Below are 20487 nucleotides of genomic sequence, written 5' to 3'. Positions count from 1 at the left end.
GCAGGGTTACATTTGCTACCTTCCCATCCGCAGGGACCGCTCTAGAACCTAGGGAATTTTGGAAGATCACAGGGCCGGGACAGCACGGATTAAATACTGAATAAAGCTCCCCCAAAACGAGGGGTGTCAAACTAATTTTCTATGGTGGGCCTGAACTAATATTCTGGCACTTGGAGTGGCCCACACTCAGCAAAAGTTATTAAAATAGGAATAGATGAAGATAAACTATATCGGTCCTTACTTACTGTTCAATTTTATTGACTGCTGCTGAATCTCCTAACACCTGGCACTTCTCGATACTGCTCCTGATACCCGGCATCTCTTGAACTACTGCATGAACATTGGAAACAAATGACTGGGCGGAGGCCTGTATTGGATTAAAAACATGAGGCTCCCTGTGTCTGTAGTGTGCACCATCTACAACAGCAAGTCACCAAGGCTTCTTCCACAGCACCTTCTAAACCCATAATCTCCACCCTGTAGAAGGACAAGGACAGCAGGTGCATGGAAAGACCAGCACATCCAAGTTCCCCTCCAAGTCACGCACCATCCTGACCTCAGCACATCGACTGCAGCACGGTTTGTGAAGGCAGCAGCTCACCATCATCTTCTAAAGGGGCAATTAAGGATGGGCAATAAATGCCGACCTGGCTCGCCCACATCCTGAGAATGAATTAATAAAGAATGAACTCAGTGAGAAATGAGCTGCAGAACTGTCGGTACCATCAGCTTTAGGGAGACGTTTCCCTTTGGAAATTGGATTGCCCATTTTGATTAAACTGATGTTAAGGTAACAATGCTGCTTTGCCCCGTGACAGTAATAGATTATCAGAATATTTCCCATGGGATGAAATCGAGTGTCAGACTTAGAAATCTTGTAGATTCATCTTTTAAAAGGTTGTGGGAACTCCGTTCTAAGATAGATTCCACCCAGTTCATAAGACAAGTTGATTGAGGACTTGTTACCATTGAGATATCAAGGACTAGGCACATGGTGTTTAAAAGAAAGCTGATTTATTTGACATTTATACAGATTATCAAACTATAGCCCAGTTATAGGGTTACTAACATTGTCAGAAACAAATCCCAAATTCCAGAACGAACATAGTTCTGTTTTGGGTGTAATTAACAGCAGAATCCAACCCCTGCAGTCAGTTGTGAACTTGTTGGTGTTTCAGGAGATCAGATGACACAACGAATCCCTTTCCACACACTGAGCAAGGGAACGGTCTCTCCTTCGTGTGAACTCGCTTGTTGTGCACCAGCAAGTGGGATGGCACAGCAAATCCCTTCCCACATTTGGAGCAAGTGAACGGCCTCTCTCCAGTGTGAACTCGCTGGTGTATCTGCAGGCTGGATAACTGAGTGAATCTCTTCCCACAGACAGAGCAGCTGAACGGCCTCTCCCCAGTGTGAACTCGCTGGTGTGTCTGGAGGTTGGATGACTGAGTGAATCCCTTCCCACAGACAGAGCAGCTGAACGGCCTCTCTCCAGTATGAACTCGTTGGTGAGTCAGAAGGGTGGATGACAGAGCGAATCTCTTCCCACATTCGGAGCAAGTGAACGGCCTCTCCTCAGTGTGAACTAGCTTGTTGTGTTCCAACCGGCTGGATGACTGAGTGAATCCTTTTCCACACACAGAGCAGGTGAACGGCCTCTCCCCAGTGTGGACTCGCTGGTGTTTCTGGAGACCGATTAACTGAGTGAATCCTTTCCCACAGGCGGAGCAGGTGAATGGCCTCTCCCCAGTGTGAACTCGTTTGTGTGCCAGCAGGCTGGGTAACCGAGTGAATCCCTTATCACACACAGAGCAGGTAAACGGCCTCTCCCCAGTGTGAACTCGCTGGTGATTCAGCAGGGTAGCTGACTGAGTGAATCCCTTCCCACACACGGAGCAGGTGAATGGCCTCTCCGCAGTGTGAATTAGCTGGTGTTTCCGAAGGTTGGATGAATTAGTGAATCCCTTCCCACACGCGGAGCAAGTGAACGGCCTCTCCCTTGTGTGACTACGTCGATGAGTTTCCAGCTGAGATGGAGAACTGAATCCATTCCCACAGTCCTCACATTCCCACGGTTTTTCCATGGAGCGGATGTCCTTGTGTCTCTCCAGGTTGGATGATCACTTGAAGCCTCGTCTACACACGCAACACTTGTACGGTTTCTCCCCACTGTGAATGGTGGCGAGATTTTTTTCAGGCTGTCTAACTGGTTAAAGCTCTTTCCACAGTCAATGCACTGGAACACTAACTCGGGTATGTGTGCATCGGTGCTTTTCCAGTCACACGGATGTTGGAACTCTTTTCCCACAGACAGAACAAACAAACATTTCTCCCTCCACATTCAAAGGCCGATAATATTCAGGTCCTGATGAATTGAGTGACTGTTTGGTTTGAGATTCCCATCTGCAAATCCTGCCTAATACCCTGTAAAAGGAGATTACAAAAGTCATCACTGTAAGTACAGGATAGAAATTTAGAACAGACAATTCAAGTTTATACACAATGTTCCTTCACACGCCCGAAATCATATAACCCAAAACCCAATCTATTAATCAGCTAAAAACTTAGCATGTGCCCCACCATCGATGTGTGAATAGAGCATCACACCTGCAAACATGATTTTAAATATAAATCCACTCAACAAATTTATTTAACAGAAGATGAACATGTAAACAGATCACGGACCAACAATACAGCTCTATATTCACAGGAGGATGTCTGTTATCTAAATTCTCGAGTGGACAAAATAAAGATCTCAAATGCAAGAGCCCCTCGAATCCTTTGTTAAAACCTTTCAAATCTTGCCCGGTTCCTTCCTTATTACAGAATTACCTCTCCCTGTGGGAGTCAATATTGATTAAAATCTAATTGGAAATTTCTAACCGATTTTTTCGCTTTGTACACAGCTCTCCCCTCCTTTAAATGCAGGATTAGAGTTTCCGGGAATTTGAATATCTGACCACAGAAATTTAAAAGGGCCCGTCAGTGAATTATTCCTCTCTCCAGCCTGTAACCGATAAAATTTGTAACATCCACAAAGAACTCCACCAAATTTGTTAAACATGATTTCCCTTTCATAAAACTACGCTGACTCTACTTGATTGAATGATGCTTTTCCAAGACTGAACATGGCGATTCTAACCCTGGGAATGTTCAACTGGGCTCTTCTGTTATAATTGTATGGGATGTAAACAGTAAGCTGGGCACTTACCAACGCCTTCAGGAGAGATGGTGAGAAATAAATGAGGCAATGAGTTCACTCCCGGGCAATGGGACCCGGTTGGGAACAGACACTGAAGCCCCGCCCACTGTACCCATGTCCAGCTAGCTGCGCATGCGCAGTTACGCCATGAAGCACGCTGAACCTTCCCGCCTTCCTGCACAAAGATGGCGGTCAATCTGGGCCTGTTACCGGGAGAAAAACCCGTCGCTGCAAACGCGGGAGTTTCGGGTTATTATTCGGGGCTTGCGGCCTACACCAGTTGTTTATGAAGCCTCCCCGCCCACTTGCCGATCGATGACTCCCCTGCGCCCCGCTGATTCTCACCCGGTGCAGAGTCCGGCTCCAGCCTGCGCTCGTCTCAGCGTCCGTGCGTCTCCAGTGCACGCTCTGCGTATGCTCAGCTCACACTGCCCGGGTGATTGACGGCAGCTTCGGACCAATAGGGACAGCGGGGGCGGGGCTGGAGGACCGAGCGGGCGGTTGGTCCTCCAGCCAATCGGAGTGCGTGAGGGACGGGGCTTGTGCCCCCCCCCAGTGGGCGGGGCTGAGCCCGGATCTCCCTCACTAAGCATGCGCGGCCGGAGAAGTAGGACGTTGGTGGAATAGACGCTTCGGGAAGACGGTAGGAGATTATGGGCACGGGGTAGGATGTGGACCCGGGAGCTTCATAAACATCCGATGTAGGCCTCAGGCACTGAATAAGAGCCCGCAGGCCCCGGTCAGCGGGTCACAGCAAGTTTGCAGATGACACTAAGCTGGGTGGCGGTGTGAGCTGTGAGGAGGACGCTCAGAGGCTGCAGGGTGACTTGGACAGGTTAGGTGAGTGGGCAAATGCATGGCAGATGCATTTATAATGTGGATAAATGTGAGGCTATCCACTTTGGGGCAAAAACAGGAAGGCAGAATATTATCTGAATGGCGGCAGATTAGGAAAAGGGGAGGTGCAACGAGACCTGGGTATAGAAACATAGAAAATAGGTGCAGGAGTAGGCCATTCGGCCCTTCTAGCCTGCACCGCCATTCAATGAGTTCATGGCTGAACATTGTCATGGTACATCAGTCATTGAAAGTTGGCATGCAGGTACAGCAGGTGGTGAAGAAGGCAAATGGTATGTTGGCCTTCATAGCTAGGGGATTTGAGTATAGGAGCAGGGAGGTCTTACTGCTGTTGAACAGGGCCTTGGTGAGGCCTCACCTGGAATATTGTGTTCAGTTTTGGTCTCCTAATCTGAGGAAGGATGTTCTTGCTATTGAGGGAGTGCAGCAAAGGTTCACCAGACTGATTCCAGGGATGGCAGGACTGATATGAGGAGAGAATGGATTGACTGGGCCTTTATTCACTGGAGTTTAGAAGGATGAGAGGGGATCTCATAGAAACACATAAGATTCTGACAGGACGGGACAGGACAGGTTAGATGCGGGAAGAATGTTCCCGATTTTGGGGAAGTCCAGAACCAGGGGACATAGTCTTAGGATAAGGGGTAGGCCATTTAGGACTGAGATGAGGAGAAACTTCTTCACTGAGAGTTGTTAACCTGTGGATTTCCCTACTGCAGAGAGTTGTTGATGCCAGTTCATTGGATATATTCAAGAGGGTGTTAGATATGGCCCTTACAGCTAAGGGGGTCAAGGGGTATGGAGAGAAAGCAGGAAAGGGGTATTGAGGGAATGATCAGCTTGAAGGGCCGAATGGCTTACTCCTGCACCTATTTTCTATGGCTGCCATCTTGCACAGGGTGGGGTCAGGGCGCATGCGTGGCCACCTTGGACAGGAACAATGAGTGGGCGGGGCTTCGGGGTCCCAGTGCCCGCGAGACGGAGTAACCTGGGCAACAGGCGCGTCATCACCTCAGCAGTAACCTGGGCAACAGGCTCTTCATCACCTCACAGCAGTAACCCGGGCAAAAGGCTCTTCATCACCTCACAGCAGTAACCTGGGCAACAGGCTCTTCATCACCTCACAACACCAACTTGTATTTATATTGGGCCTTTAATGTAGTAAAATGTCCAAAGGCGCTTCACAGGAGCGTTAGAATAATTTGGCACCGAGGCAGAGAGATTTACAATCATAGAATCACAGAAATTTGCAGCACGGCCCATCGTGTCCGCGCTGGCAGACAAAGAGCTATCCATCCCACTTTCCAGCTTGGTCCGTAGCCCTGTAGTTTACGGTGCTTCAAGTGCAGATCCAAGTATTTTTTAAATGTTATGATGGTTTCTGCCTCTACCACCCTTTCAGGCACTGAGTTCCAGACCGCCACCAAATTCTGGGTGAAGAAATTTTCCCTCTGAACCTCCAACCTGCAGAGTGAGGGAGTTTGAGTTTTGGGCCTAGGCAACAGAAGGCAGGGCCACCGATGGTCAAGTGTTTATAATTAGGGATCCTCAAGAGGGCAGAATTTGAGGAAATCAGATATATGGGGAGGTGTGGGCTTGTGAGGCTGAAGTAGATTAGAGATAAGGAGGGGTGAGCCCATGGAGGGATTTGTAAACAAGAATAAGAATTTTGAAATTGAGGTGTTGCAAAACAGAGTCCGTGTAGGTCAGCAAGCACAGGGGTGATGGATAAACGGGACTTGGTCCAAATTTGGACACAGACTGCCGAGTTTTGGATGACCTCAGGATAACGTTGGGTAGAATGTGGGAGGCCAGCCAGGAGTACCTTGGAATAGTCAGGTCTAGAGGTAATAAAGGTGATGGGGAGAATCGCCCTTCTCCTCTCTTAACAAGCCTGGATTCGACAGACAGACACCTTGGATAAGTTTCAATGACTTTAATTCCAAAAAGTGAAGGGGGAGCATCTCACTTCTCAGTCCCTGAGAAAGGATCTCCAAAAAGCTGTTCAAATTGCACCTTAATTATACAGGGTTTAGCACATAGGTGCTCCCATGGACAGACCTTAACAGTGATGTGATTGGTTGCACCCACGCAAGCTCAAATACACATTTGTTCCCTCCTTCCAAGTGTCACTCGCCTTATATTATCTTGTTCCCTTGAGCCCGAGGTCAACGAGTGGTCATCTTGTGTACGTGCAGTTTTAAGCATACCTTCAACGAGTGGCCATCCATCTTATGGCTCTATGCATCTGTGCAGTTTTAAGCATACCTTCTGTTTAGCCAGCTCAGGGCCTACATAATACCCAGATAACATCTTTGATAATCAATTTTGCTCTTGCAATCCCCCCTTTTGGCCCTTGGCTACATACCCCAAGTTAGGCCAATGTGCCGTCCCCTCATTATTTCATCCCAAGGGGAAGTGATATTGTCAGCTTAATCCGTCCGTCTGGGTGGCCAAGCCCTTCCTTTCGGATGACTGCTCGTATCTCTTTCCCTTTACACACCATTTACCTGTTTTACAGATTTTTCCTCAGATAATAAAGGTTTAATTTCTTCTTAGGCTTTTATGGGGGCCTGAGCTATGGCTTTCCTTGCCTGTCGTTTTCATCTCCAACATAATTCAATCAACAATACCATTAAAACCACATATTGCACAATCACCAATACATGGGATATTATTCTTATCCAGGGGTGCACCTTCACATTTAGTCCAAAGTTCCAAAGCCTGGCATACCAGGGTTGGTTTGCCAACATTTCTTTAGTGTCCTTCTGGAGTTTGTCGATCTTCTTCATCAGGATGATGTACTTCTGCCGTTGTTCATGGATGTCCTGTTCCAACTTAGTTTGTTCTTCACTAAGTCTGGGTATATGTCATCCTTGTGATTCCTCGAAACCTTTATACCCTGCTTTGATAGTGTCTACCGCCGTCCCATTGACGGACTCTCCTTTCAATTCCGGATATATGATATATCCCCGAATATCGACGACTTCTTTTGGTGCAAAACAGAAGTCTGTGGTCGTGATAGGGCAATGGGTAACTCCCCCCACCGTCATGTTGACCACTGTGGTGCTCCCACACCATTCTCCCTTTCCTTGTAGGATGCTGTCGTTTCGGAGTTCAGTGTCAGCAGTGTGACACTCAACACACATCCTTCTGTTCGGCCATATCCACAGTCATCGTTATCGAGGTCTGGGTGCTCTCAGCATAAAACAACTTGATTATTCTTATAACAATCTTTAACATAGACACCTTTGGTATTGTTTCCCTTTTTAATTACGTACTGGTGCAATTTGTGATACCTCACACTGGTCTGATTCCTTATTTCTCCTATATTGCTCATTGGTACAATGTGTTTCCCTTTGTCATGTCGTATTGTGGTATTGGTAACACAAACCCTATTACACACCTGTTGTTAGGGACCCAGGCATGGCTATTCCTCTGGGCCTCACAGGCTTGGGTATCATTCTTGCCCAATGTCCAGTCAGCAGATACATCATTGATTATCCAATCTGGCACCTCCCTATTCTGGAGTTGTTCTAGGTTATGTTCTACCGCATTGAGCATTCAAGCCCCATATCCCGCACAAACTATCTCGGCTGCCATGGTCCAGAACTTAAAGAAGGCTAACTTTGAAGGTATGAGGCGTGAATTGGCTGAGATGGATTGGCGAATGATACTTAAGGGGTTGACTGTGGATGGGCAATGGCAGACATTTAGAGACCGCATGGATGAACTACAACAATTGTACATTCCTGTCTGGCATAGAAATAAAAAAGGGAAGGTGGCTCAACCGTGGCTATCAAAGGAAATCAGGGATAGTATTAAAGCCAAGGAAGTGGCATACAAATTGGCCAGAAATAGCAGCGAACCTGGGGACTGGGAGAAATTTAGAACTCAGCAGAGGAGGACAAAGGGTTTGATTAGGGCAGGGAAAATGGAGTATGAGAAGAAGCTTGCAGGGAACATTAAGACGGATTGCAAAAGTTTCTATAGATATGTAAAGAGAAAAAGGTTAGTAAAGACAAATGTAGGTCCCCTGCAGTCAGAATCAGGGGAAGTCATAACGGGGAACAAAGAAATGGCGGACCAATTGAACAAGTACTTTGGTTCGGTATTCACGAAGGAGGACACGAACAACCTTCCGGTTATAAAAGGGGTCGGGGGGTCTAGTAAGGAGGAGGAACTGAGGGAAATCCTTATTAGCCGGGAAATTGTGTTGGGGAAATTGATGGGATTGAAGGCCGATAAATCCCCAGGGCCTGATGGACTGCATCCCAGAGTACTTAAGGAGGTGGCCTTGGAAATAGTGGATGCGTTGACAGTCATTTTCCAACATTCCATTGACTCTGGATCAGTTCCTATGGAGTGGAGGGTAGCCAATGTAACCCCACTTTTTAAAAAAGGAGGGAGAGAGAAAACAGGGAATTATAGACTGGTCAGCCTGACATCGGTAGTGGGTAAAATGATGGAATCAATTATTAAGGATGTCATAGCAGTGCATTTGGAAAGAGGTGACATGATAGGTCCAAGTCAGCATGGATTTGTGAAAGGGAAATCATGCTTGACAAATCTTCTGGAATTTTTTGAGGATGTTTCCAGTAGAGTGGATAAGGGAGAACCAGTTGATGTGGTATATTTGGACTTTCAGAAGGCGTTCGACAAGGTTCCACACAAGAGATTGATGTGCAAAGTTAGAGCACATGGGATTGGGGGTAGTGTACTGACATGGATTGAGAACTGGTTGTCAGACAGGAAGCAAAGAGTAGGAGTAAATGGGTACTTTTCAGAATGGCAGGCAGTGACTAGTGGGGTACCGCAAGGTTCTGTGCTGGGGCCCCAGCTGTTTACACTGTACATTAATGATTTAGATGAGGGGATTAAATGTAGTATCTCCAAATTTGCGGATGACACTAAGTTGGGTGGCAGTGTGAGCTGCGAGGAGGATGCTGTGAGGCTGCAGAGCGACTTGGATAGGTTAGGTGAGTGGGCAAATGCATGGCAGATGAAGTATAATGTGGATAAATGTGAGGTTATCCACTTTGGTGGTAAAAACAGAGAGACAGACTATTATCTGAATGGTGACAGATTAGGAAAAGGGGAGGTGCAAAGAGACCTGGGTGTCATGGTACATCAGTCATTGAAGGTTGGCATGCAGGTGCAGCAGGCGGTTAAGAAAGCAAATGGCATGTTGGCCTTCATAGCAAGGGGATTTGAGTACAGGGGCAGGGAGGTGTTGCTACAGTTGTACAGGGCATTGGTGAGGCCACACCTGGAGTATTGTGTACAGTTTTGGTCTCCTCACCTGAGGAAGGACATTCTTGCTATTGAGGGAGTGCAGCGAAGGTTCACCAGACTGATTCCCGGGATGGCGGGACTGACCTATCAAGAAAGACTGGATCAACTGGGCTTGTATTCACTGGAGTTCAGAAGAATGAGAGGGGACCTCATAGAAACATATAAAATTCTGACAGGGTTAGACAGGTTAGATGCAGGAAGAATGTTCCCAATGTTGGGGAAGTCCAGAACCAGGGGTCACAGTCTAAGGATAAGGGGTAAGCCATTTAGGACCGAGATGCGGAGGAACTTCTTCACCCAGAGAGTGGTGAACCTGTGGAATTCTCTACCACAGAAAGTTGTTGAGGCCAATTCACTAAATATATTCAAAAAGGAGTTAGATGAGGTCCTTACTGCTAGGGGGATCAAGGGGTATGGCGAGAAAGCAGGAATGGGGTACTGAAGTTGAATGTTCAGCCATGAACTCATTGAATGGCGGTGCAGGCTAGAAGGGCCGAATGGCCTACTCCTGCACCTATTTTCTATGTTTCTATGTTTACTCATAGTTTGTCCAGCCTGGTTTACCAAATTTATTGGTTTTGCATGATCCCGCAATGTATGGGCAACCTGTAGCATTTCCCATTCCACCCCATCCCCTAGCTGGGCCTGCATTTTCTCGTTATCATCTCCCCTTTCCAGCAGTCCTTTTAAGGTCTGTGTGAGGGCGATGACCTGCTTTTCTATTGTTTGAAGATCTATTGTATTAACCGTCGCAACACCCACCGTGTATCCTGCACCCACCATTTCTAATATTCCCCTCTTTCTCCTCCCGTCTTTCCCGTTTTTGTTCGGCTTTTTTACGCTGAACTTCATAACTTGGATTCGGGCCCCTCAAGGGCTCTTAGGGTTAGGTTTTTATATAAGCTTATAGTTTTCTTACTGCAAAACAGTGGGACAGTTATATCCATTAGGTTTAATAATACCGTAATTACCCTTTGGTGTACCCCGAAGTGGGTTTTGTCTTTAGTTCTTTTTATTACTAACCCTCCGCTTGCCCCCGGTGTCCTGTTTGGGGGTTCTGGGGTCATTGTAGTTGGGGCCATTGTGGTGGTTGGGATCTCTATCTTACACATGAACATGCCCCATAAGGACCCATTACCGCCTTGTGATTCCCTGATACGTATGGGGGTAGTCCCCTCTGCCTCCCTGGTGAGGTTACATGTTACCCACACACATTTGTGTGGATTTCCTTGGTCCGAGCTATTCATGCATGTCCATGATTGGTTCTGCCATGAGTGTCCCTTATCCGGGCTTGTCCATTCCACTTCAAGTCGCCCCCTTTGGCATTTTCTGCAAAAGATTGAGTTTGCAGTGGAAATATTTCCTTGATAGCCGTCTGGGCAACTTACCGCTGGGTCGTGGTATAAGATGGGGTTACCCAGTATTCCTCCTACTTGGATTAGCGTTCTGTAAAACACAACATGTTTTTCCTGGTTGTCACTGGTCAGTTAGGGTCTCGTATTACACACAACGTTTTAACTGTGTCCAGTGTTTCCATTGTCCGGTTCCGCCTATCACCACACACGTGTTGCTTACCCACCTGGTGAGGGCCTGTCGATTTCGGTGAGGATCCTGGCTTTTTGGGGTTTATTTTTGCCATTACCTTGCTCCCAACCTGTGGTATCTGAGCCTTTTGTTCCTTGGTGCCAGTTTCCACGTCCTTGATCACTTGCTGATCCCTGGCGTGTGCCTTCAGATCGTGTAATTGTTTACATAATTCCATCACAAATCTCCTTTCTGGGTCCCAGTAGGGTCCGACGCCATCACTTCCCGTCACTAGAACCTCAGGTAATCTCATTGCCCTTCTTGTCATTAGTTTGAATGGCGTGAGTCCGGTGGTCTGGTTTGGGATCGCTCTTAACTGCATTAAAATCCGGGGCGGCATATCTACCCATCCCTTTCCTGTAATGTGGTAACCCAACTAGAGTTTTCTACAGTTCAAGCCTGACGTCTCTGCACCTGTATTCCATACCTCAACTAATAAAGGCAAGTATTCCATATGCCTTCTTATCTACCTAGCCTGCTTGCTTCAGGGGTCAGTGGACCTACACTCCAAGGCCCCTTTGTTCCTCTACACTTTTCAGTGTCGTACCATTTAATGTTTGTTTTATAATCTGCACCATAATCTGTTGCCCCTGTAGTTTTTAGCACTTTTTGCTGTTAAATGCCTACACTTCATGGTTTGGATTCCCACTGAACATCTCCTTTTAGAATTGCCTCCTGCTTTTTTTTTTTAAAAACTCTCACCGTAGCAACTAACTTCGACCCCTCATTTCTTGCATTACAAAGAGCCTCTCTCTCTACATTTCCACCATGTTTGTCAGTCTGTTGCAGTTATAACAGACTTCGGGTGTCCCCCACTGTTTCTAATTGATGGGGACTGCTGGCAGTTGTTCCTTTTTATGTGTCCTGATGGATGCTGTCTTCGTCACACTGTCAGTTTATTTCATCACTTTCTCAGTCAATAGTCTGGTCCATTTACTCAATTCATAATACGCACGAGTGACTAAAACGAGGGCTTTCTCCTCCTTTTGTTTCTTTCCCGACTCCCATTTTCTTTGATCAGCGGGTGGGTCGTCTGGTTTCCAATTTTGTTTAATCATTATTTCAATTAGTTTTAGATTTTTGTCTGCTAGGTACCGTGTTAGGGATCCCTGGTCCCCACTCGAGTTTCTCACTTCCCATGGCTATAGGTTGCCAGCGGTATGTCCCTTACTTACTCGCCCTGAATGAAACTAATACTTGCAACCTATTGGTTGTCAGCGGTACGTCCCTTAATTATTCATCACGAGTGAGACCGTTACTTGCAACCTTATCAATTATTAATCACAACGTTACACAGACACGCTTCTATATAACCGATCGCAATTGTTTCACCTGGGATCTTCCGCTGACTACTTGAAGTCTCGGCCAGACCTGCAGATTCGGATCTCTCAGGCAGCTGACATCAGACCGATTTCTGCCCTTTGTCCTAACTGTGCGTGGTAATTTAAACGTACTCACGCCTTTGACATGGCTTCCATCAGCCGGTGTCCGCCGCCCGCTTGAGATCCTGTTCGTGACGCCTATTGTAGTGGGATAGTAAAAATTAACACTCAACAATAGGTCTGGGTTCGAAGATTCAATATTACAGGTACCACTTTGTGATGCACATCATGGTACAATATCACCTGAGTTGAGATTACCATTAGCCCATTTATGACAAACAATTCGCTTTTCCCACAAATCTGTTTATTCGTTGGAGAAGGAGCCTTTGGATGAGTCTTTTTTAAAACTCTACTGCTTGTACAACTGCGCTCCCATCCTTGATATAATGGGCGGTTACAGTGGTATGATTACCATGCCACTGTAAATGTACCCCTATCCTATACCCTCGTCTGTCCTTACTTCTACCATTCACGATATGTCTCTTACTACTTTGCGAGATTGGCAGGGTTTGCGAGGTATTTCTGTGGACAGGAAGTAGTTCCAAATCTGGGACCCGAGGAGATTCTTCCAGCTCCTGTGTCCTGTCCACTTCCCTTTGGATCATACTGTACCTGATTAGGTGGGGGTATCCCATTAGGCACCCCTTCTTCCTCATTCCCCTGGAGAGGACAAATCCCACTTCTGAGATTTACTCTCAGATGTCGTCGGTTACAGTGGTGTGCCCTCCTGACCCCTCGGGCACAATCCACTAACCCCTTTAAACAACATCGCTTCCTTCCGATGGTCACCTACTTAAAACAAAAGAAACAGAATCTCTGGTGATTCTCTTCAAATTAAGATTTCCAATATTCAAAAGGTATCACCCACTGAGTTAAAACAGTTCACAGCTGCCTGTGAGAATTAACTTCCTTTGTTTCGAAAGCTGATAAACACAGACACCATTAATCAATGTCGACTTCAGCCTTTTTCAATTTAAACTCTCCAGTTAAGAATGTTACTTTTATAAAGTCTCCACGTTTTTATTCTCAAAATAAACATTCAGAAAAACACCTTTACACATAATAGTATTTCATACTTTTCTCCCCAGTTACACATTGGTATGGTTTTTAAAAAAAAATCCGACCAATCATTCATGTGAAATGCCTTATGTCCAGAACTAAAGACTCTTCACACAATTTACATCAACCAGAATTTGATCATGGCCATAATAAAAGTCTGGTTTTTAATAGGTTAATTAACCTCAGTAACTCCAATATTAAACTTCCCAATGCCACTTTGAAAAGGGGGAGGGGCCACAGCCAAACAAAGGAACAGTCACACATGTTTTCTAAAACTTTACTGAAACGTCAAAGGAAAACACGAACAGTAAGGAAGAAACATGATCTTTCCTTTTCTCCTTTTGATTCAGTCATAACTATCCATTATTCTTAAATCAATTTTCAATTTCTGATCCTTATCATATCTCCTCTAAACCTCCCCTTCAATTACTTTAAACCTATGCTCTCTGGTTGTTGACTTCTCTGCCAAAGGAAACAGGATCTTCCTATCACTCTATCTAGGTCCCACCTAGTTTTATACACCTCAATAAAGTCTCCCCCCAGACCTCCTCTGTTCCAAAGAAAAGAGACTCAGCATCTCGAATCTTTGCACAGCCAAAATTCTCCAGTCCAGGCAGCATTCTTGTAAATCTCCTCTGCACCCTTTCCAGTGGAATCACATCTTTCCTGTATTATCTGATCCTTTCTTTCCATCTCTTTATTTTGTTCCCGATAGCAGGCCTGTATGAGCCCGGTCCCCTTTATTTCTTGGCTGGCAATCCTACCATTTTGCCTGCCTCTCCGGTGGGTTGTCTGGTTGCCATCCCTTTTTCTTCATTCCCTCAATTAGTTTCATGTTTTTATCTGCTTGCATTTTCCTACAGATCCCTTGGGTCCCCAGTCATATTCGCCGGCCATTTCTAAGATCGCTAAGGGGCTACCTTTCCCTTAGTGGGCTACTCTTGTACCTCCGTCGCGTCTCCTGACCAATACTTGTTCATTAGTACCGCACCCCAGTTGACCGTGTTAGAGCCTACTCATACCCCAAGTCATACTTATTCCTTGGTCTCCGTCCTCCCCGTGGCTCGTTTATTTGTTCTTTCTACAGATTTCCTCCTTTCCCGTAAACAGTGTAACAGCTCTAACTTGTAGGTGGTATTTAAAATGTACTCACCCCAACAACTGCCACATCATTTTCGGGTTAGCGAGTCTGTATCCTGCCGAATAATCCAGTTGCTGGGTAACAAGCCTGGATTCAACAATCGGACACCTTGGATAAGTTTCAATGGCTTTAATTCCAACACGTGAAGGGGGAGTATCTCACTTCTCAGCTCCTGAGAGAGGATCTCCAACGAGCTGTTCAAATTGCACCTTAATTATACAGGGTTTAGCCCATGGTGCTCCCGTGGACAGACCTTAACAGTGACGTGATTGGTTGTACCAACGCATGATCAAATACTCATTTGTTCCCTCCTTCCAAGTGTCACGCGCCTTATATTATATTGCTCCCTTGAGCCCGAGGTCAACGAGTGGTCACCTTGTGTACGTGCAGTTTTAAGCATACCTTCAACGAGTGGTCATCTTGTGTACTTGCAGTTTTAAGCATACCTTCAACGAGTGGTCATCTTGTGGCTCTATACATACATGCAGTTTTAAGCATGCCTTCTGTTTAGCCAGCTTAGGGCCTACATAACATCTTTGATAATCAATTTTGCTCTTGCAAAAGGCCTGCTTGAGGGCTTCTGCAGCAGATGAGCTGAGGCAAGGGCGGAGACGAGCAATGTTATGGGGGTGGAAATGGGCGGTTTTAGTTAAGGTGCGGATATGTGCTCAGAGGCTCATTTCAGGGTCAAATATGACACCGAGTTTGCGAACAGTCTGGTTCAGCCTCGGACAGATGCTAGAGAGAGAGATGGAATCGGTGGCTAGAGACGGGAGTTTGTGACGGGGAAATTTCTGCTCACCTGGTACTGGATGTCGTACAAGCAGTGTGACAAATTAGAGACTGTGGAGGGGTCGAGAGAAGTGGTGGTGAGGTAGAGCTGGGTGTCGTTAGAATCATAGAATGGTTACAGCACAGAAGGAGGCCATTTGGCCCATCGAACCCTTGCCGGCTCTCTGCAAGAGCACCTCAGCTAGTCCCACTCACCTGCCTTTTCCCCCTAGCCCTACAAATTTCTCTTCTTCAGGTACTTATCCAACTCCCTTTTTGAAGGCAGTGATTGACTCGGCCTCCACCACCCCTTCAGGCCGTGCGTTCCAGATCCTGACAACTTGCTCTGGTTCTCAACCCTTCCACCCTTCCAACCCTTTCTCTCTATCTCTGCAGTCAGAATCAGGGGAAGTCATAACGGGGAACAAAGAAATGGCGGACCAATTGAACAAGTACTTTGGTTCGGTATTCACGAAGGAGGACACGAACAACCTTCCGGTTATAAAAGGGGTCGGGGGGTCTAGTAAGGAGGAGGAACTGAGGGAAATCCTTATTAGCCGGGAAATTGTGTTGGGGAAATTGATGGGATTGAAGGCCGATAAATCCCCAGGGCCTGATGGACTGCATCCCAGAGTATTTAAGGAGGTGGCCTTGGAAATAGTGGATGCGTTGACAGTCATTTTCCAACATTCCATTGACTCTGGATCAGTTCCTATGGAGTGGAGGGTAGCCAATGTAACCCCACTTTTTAAAAAAGGAGGGAGAGAGAAAACAGGGAATTATAGACCGGTCAGCCTGACATCGGTAGTGGGTAAAATGATGGAATCAATTATTAAGGATGTCATAGCAGTACATTTGGAAAGAGGTGACATGATAGGTCCAAGTCAGCATGGATTTGTGAAAGGGAAATCATGCTTGACAAATCTTGTGGAATTTTTTGAGGATGTTTCCAGTAGAGTGGATAAGGGAGAACCAGTTGATGTGGTATATTTGGACTTTCAGAAGGCGTTCGACAAGGTCCCACACAAGAGATTGATGTGCAAAGTTAGAGCACATGGGATTGGGGGTAGTGTACTGACATGGATTGAGAACTGGTTGTCAGACAGGAAGCAAAGAGTAGGAGTAAATGGGTACTTTTCAGAATGGCAGGCAGTGACTAGTGGGGTACCGCAAGGTTCTGTGCTGGGGCCCCAGCTGTTTACACTGTTCATTAATGATTTAGATGAGGGGATTAAATGTAGTATCTCCAAATTTGCGGATGACACTAAGTTGGGTGGCAGTGTGAGCTGCGAAGAGGATGCCGTGAGGCTGCAGAGCGACTTGGATAGGTTAGGTGAGTGGGCAAATGCATGGCAGATGAAGTATAATGTGGATAAATGTGAGGTTATCCACTTTGGTGGTAAAAACAGAGAGACAGACTATTATCTGAATGGTGACAGATTAGGAAAAGGGGAGGTGCAAAGAGACCTGGGTGTCATGGTACATCAGTCATTGAAGGTTGGCATGCAGGTGCAGCAGGCGGTTAAGAAAGCAAATGGCATGTTGGCCTTCATAGCAAGGGGATTTGAGTACAGGGGCAGGGAGGTGTTGCTACAGTTGTACAGGGCATTGGTGAGGCCACACCTGGAGTATTGTGTACAGTTTTGGTCTCCTAACCTGAGGAAGGACATTCTTGCTATTGAGGGAGTGCAGCGAAGGTTCACCAGACTGATTCCCGGGATGGCGGGACTGACCTATCAAGAAAGACTGGATCAACTGGGCTTGTATTCACTGGAGTTCAGAAGAATGAGAGGGGACCTCATAGAAACATTTAAAATTCTGACGGGGTTAGACAGGTTAGATGCAGGAAGAATGTTCCCAATGTTGGGGAAGTCCAGAACCAGAGGTCACAGTTTAAGGATAAGGGGTAAGCCATTTAGGACCAAGATGCGGAGGAACTTCTTCACCCAGAGAGTGGTGAACCTGTGGAATTCTCTATCACAGAAAGTTGTTGAGGCCAATTCACTAAATATATTCAAAAAGGAGTTAGATGAGGTCCTTACTACTAGGGGGATCAAGGGGTATGGCGAGAAAGCAGGAATGGGGTACTGAAGTTGAATGTTCAGCCATGAACTCATTGAATGGCGGTGCAGTCTAGAAGGGCCGAATGGCCTACTCCTGCACCTATTTTCTATGTTTCTATGTTTCTATCTACTGTGTCCAGACCCCTCATGATTTTGAACACCTCTATCAAATCTTCTCTGCTGTAAGGAGAACAATCCCAGCTTCTTAGTTTATCCACATTACTGAAGTCCCTCATCCTTGGAAACATTCTCGTAAATCTTTTCTGCACCCTCTCAGGCCTTCACATCCTTCCTAAAGTGCGGTGCCCAGAATTGAACACACTACTCCAGTTGAGGCTGAACCAGTCTTTTATACAGGTTGATCATAATTTCCACGCTTTTGTACTCTATACCTCTACACATGAAGCCTAGGATCCCGTAAGCTTTTTGAACTGCTTTCATAACCTATCCTGCCATCTTCAATGATTTGTGCAGATAAACCGTTAGATCTCTGAGGTTTTCTCGACCTGACATCTGTCATACGCATTCTTTTTCTGCTTCATCCTACTCCCAGGCCGTCTGTGATGTTTGTGGCCTAGAGGAGTCCATGGGCCATGTATATATTCAGTTTGAGAAGTTGCAACCCCTCGATAGTTACCTGAAGGGGCTGCTCCTCAACTCTTGCTTACACTTTAGCTCCGTGCTCCTAATCTTTGGTCGCCCGATGCGGAGGGGTGTGGTGTAAGCTGGAGGATCTTCCCCTGGACCTGCTCTTGGGCCTGGCTCAAACAGCAAGTTTTAGGTCTGGGATGGGCGGGGCCTCTGGGGGGGGTCACTCTGGCTGCCTGCCTCTCTCAAGAAAGGAGGGAGAGAGAAAATGAGGAACTATGGGCCAGTTAGCCTGACATCAGTCGTTGGGAAAATGCTGGAATCCATTACTACAGAAGTGGTAACAGGGCATTTAGAAAATCATGGTCTAATTATACAGAGTCAACATGATTTTGTGAAAGGGAAATCGTGTTTAACAAATTTATTACGTTTTTTGAGGATGTAACTTGCAGGGTGAATGAAGGGGAACCAGTGGATGTAATATTGCAGGATTTCCAAAACGCACTTGATGTGCCACATAAAATGCTAGTTGGGGCTAATATATTAGCATGGATAGAGGATTGGTTAACGGACGTAAATCAGAGAGTGGGGATAAACGGGTTATTATCCGGTTGGCAGGCTGCAATTAGTGAGGTGCTAGTGCTTTGGCCTCAGCTAATTACAATCTATGTTAAAGACTTGGATGAAGGGATCAAGTACAGTGTATCCAAGTTTGCTGACGATACAAAGCCAGGTGGAAAAGTACGCTGTGAGGAGGACGCAAAGACCCTTTAAAGGGATATGGACAGTTTCAGTGAGTGGGAAATAAGGTGGCAGATGGAACATAATGTGGGGAAATGTGAGGTTATTCACTTTGGTAGGCAGAATAGAAAAGCAGAATATTTTTTAAATGGTGAAAAACTAATAAATGTTAGTGTTCAAAAAAATGTGGATGTCCTCGTTCAGGAAACACAGAGCTGGCATGCAGGTACGGCAAGCAATCAGGAAGGCATGTTGGCCTTTATTGCAAGGCGGTTGGAGTACAAGAGTAAGGAAGTTTTGCTTCAACTGTAAAAGGCCTTGGTGAGACCACACCTGCAGTGCATAGTGTTGGGGTCCTTATCTGAGGAAGGGTCTACTTGTCTTAGAGGGAGTGCAATGAAGGTTCACCAGATTGATTCCCGGGATGGGGGGGGATTGTCCTATGAGGAGAGATTGAGCAGAATGGGCCTATACTCTCTGGAGTTTAGAAGAATAAGAGGGTATCTCATTGAAAGATGTAAAATTCTGAGGGGGATTGACAGGGTAGATGCTGAGAGCTTGTTTCCCCTGGCTGGAGAGTCTAGGAATAGGGCCCACAGTCTCAGGATAAGGGGGTTGGCCATATAAGACTGAGATGAGGAGGAATTTGTTCACTCAGAGGGTTGTAACTCTTTGGAATTCTCCACCCCAAAGGTCTGTGGATGCTGAGGTGCTGAGTATATTCAAGACTGAGATAGATAGATTGTTGGACTCTGGGGAATCAAGGGATATGGAGATAGGGCAGGAAAGTTGAGCTGAGATTAAAGATCAGCCATGATCTTATTGAATGGCGGAGCAGGCTCGAGGGGCCGAATGGCCTATTCCTGCGCCTAATTCTTGTGGTCTTTTGCCTTGTCGGTGTCCGGATGGCCCTGGAGAGGGAACATGTGGTGTGCACTGGTTCCTTGATGCCTTCCATGACCGGTGGCACCTCAGGGTACGGAGTGTCTCATACACACTGGGAACTACATTCTGGTTCAGTTGGGAAAGTTCCCTTTGCTTTTGTTGCTTATTTTGGCTTATTTGAGTTTGATTCAATCATATGTTTGTGGGAACAAGAGAGGAAAGAATATTCCATAGAAGCTGGAATTGTCTGTTTTGATTTTTTATCCTGTACTTACAGTGATGACTTGTAAACTCTTTTACAGGGTATTAGAAAGGGAGGATTTACAGACGGGAAACTCAAACCAAACATCACGTCAAGATCTGACAGAGTCCCTTGATTCATCATGTCCTGAAAATCATCGGCCTTTGAATGTGGAAGGAGAAATGTTTGTCTGTTCTGTCTGTGGGAAAACATTTCAAACATCAGTGTGACTGGAAAAGCACCGAGACACACACACCCGAGTGAGAGTGTTCCAGTGCACTGCCTGTGGAAAGAGCTTTAACCAGTTACACAGCCTGAAAAAACATCGCACCATTCACAGCGGGGAGAAACTGTACGTGTGCTGTGTGTGTGGACAATCGTCCAACCTGGAGAGACACAAGGACACCCATACCACGGAGAAACCGTGGAAATGTGGGGACTGTGGAAAGGGATTCAGTTCCCCGTTCCACCAGGAAACTCATTGGTGCAGTCACACTGGAGAGAGGCCGTTCACCTGCTCTGTGTGTGGGAAGGGATTCACTCAATCATCCCAGCTTCTGTCACACCAGCATATTCACACTGGAGAGAGGCCATTCACCTGCATTGGATATGGGAAGGGATTTAATGCTTCATCAAACCTCCTGGCACACCAGTGAGTTCACACTGATAACATACCA

General features: G+C 46.3%; 1 protein-coding gene across 1 annotated transcript in view; it reads right to left on the bottom strand.

Moving 5' to 3' along the window:
- Nucleotides 1–1001: 1001 nt before the first annotated feature.
- Nucleotides 1002–20487, bottom strand: part of LOC139273799 (zinc finger protein 229-like) — a 38982-nt gene continuing 19496 nt past the window's right edge. Inside the window, exon 3 of the mRNA XM_070890897.1 lies at nt 1002–1928. Within this exon, the coding sequence (XP_070746998.1) occupies nt 1152–1928 (777 nt within the window). The 3' untranslated portion in view covers nt 1002–1151. The remainder of the gene's footprint in view (nt 1929–20487) is intronic.

This window comes from Pristiophorus japonicus, chromosome 9, assembly GCF_044704955.1.
Source record: "Pristiophorus japonicus isolate sPriJap1 chromosome 9, sPriJap1.hap1, whole genome shotgun sequence".
Lineage (NCBI taxonomy): Eukaryota > Metazoa > Chordata > Chondrichthyes > Pristiophoridae > Pristiophorus > Pristiophorus japonicus.
Note: the sequence above shows the minus strand (reverse complement) of the source record. Positions and strands in the feature narration are given on the sequence as shown.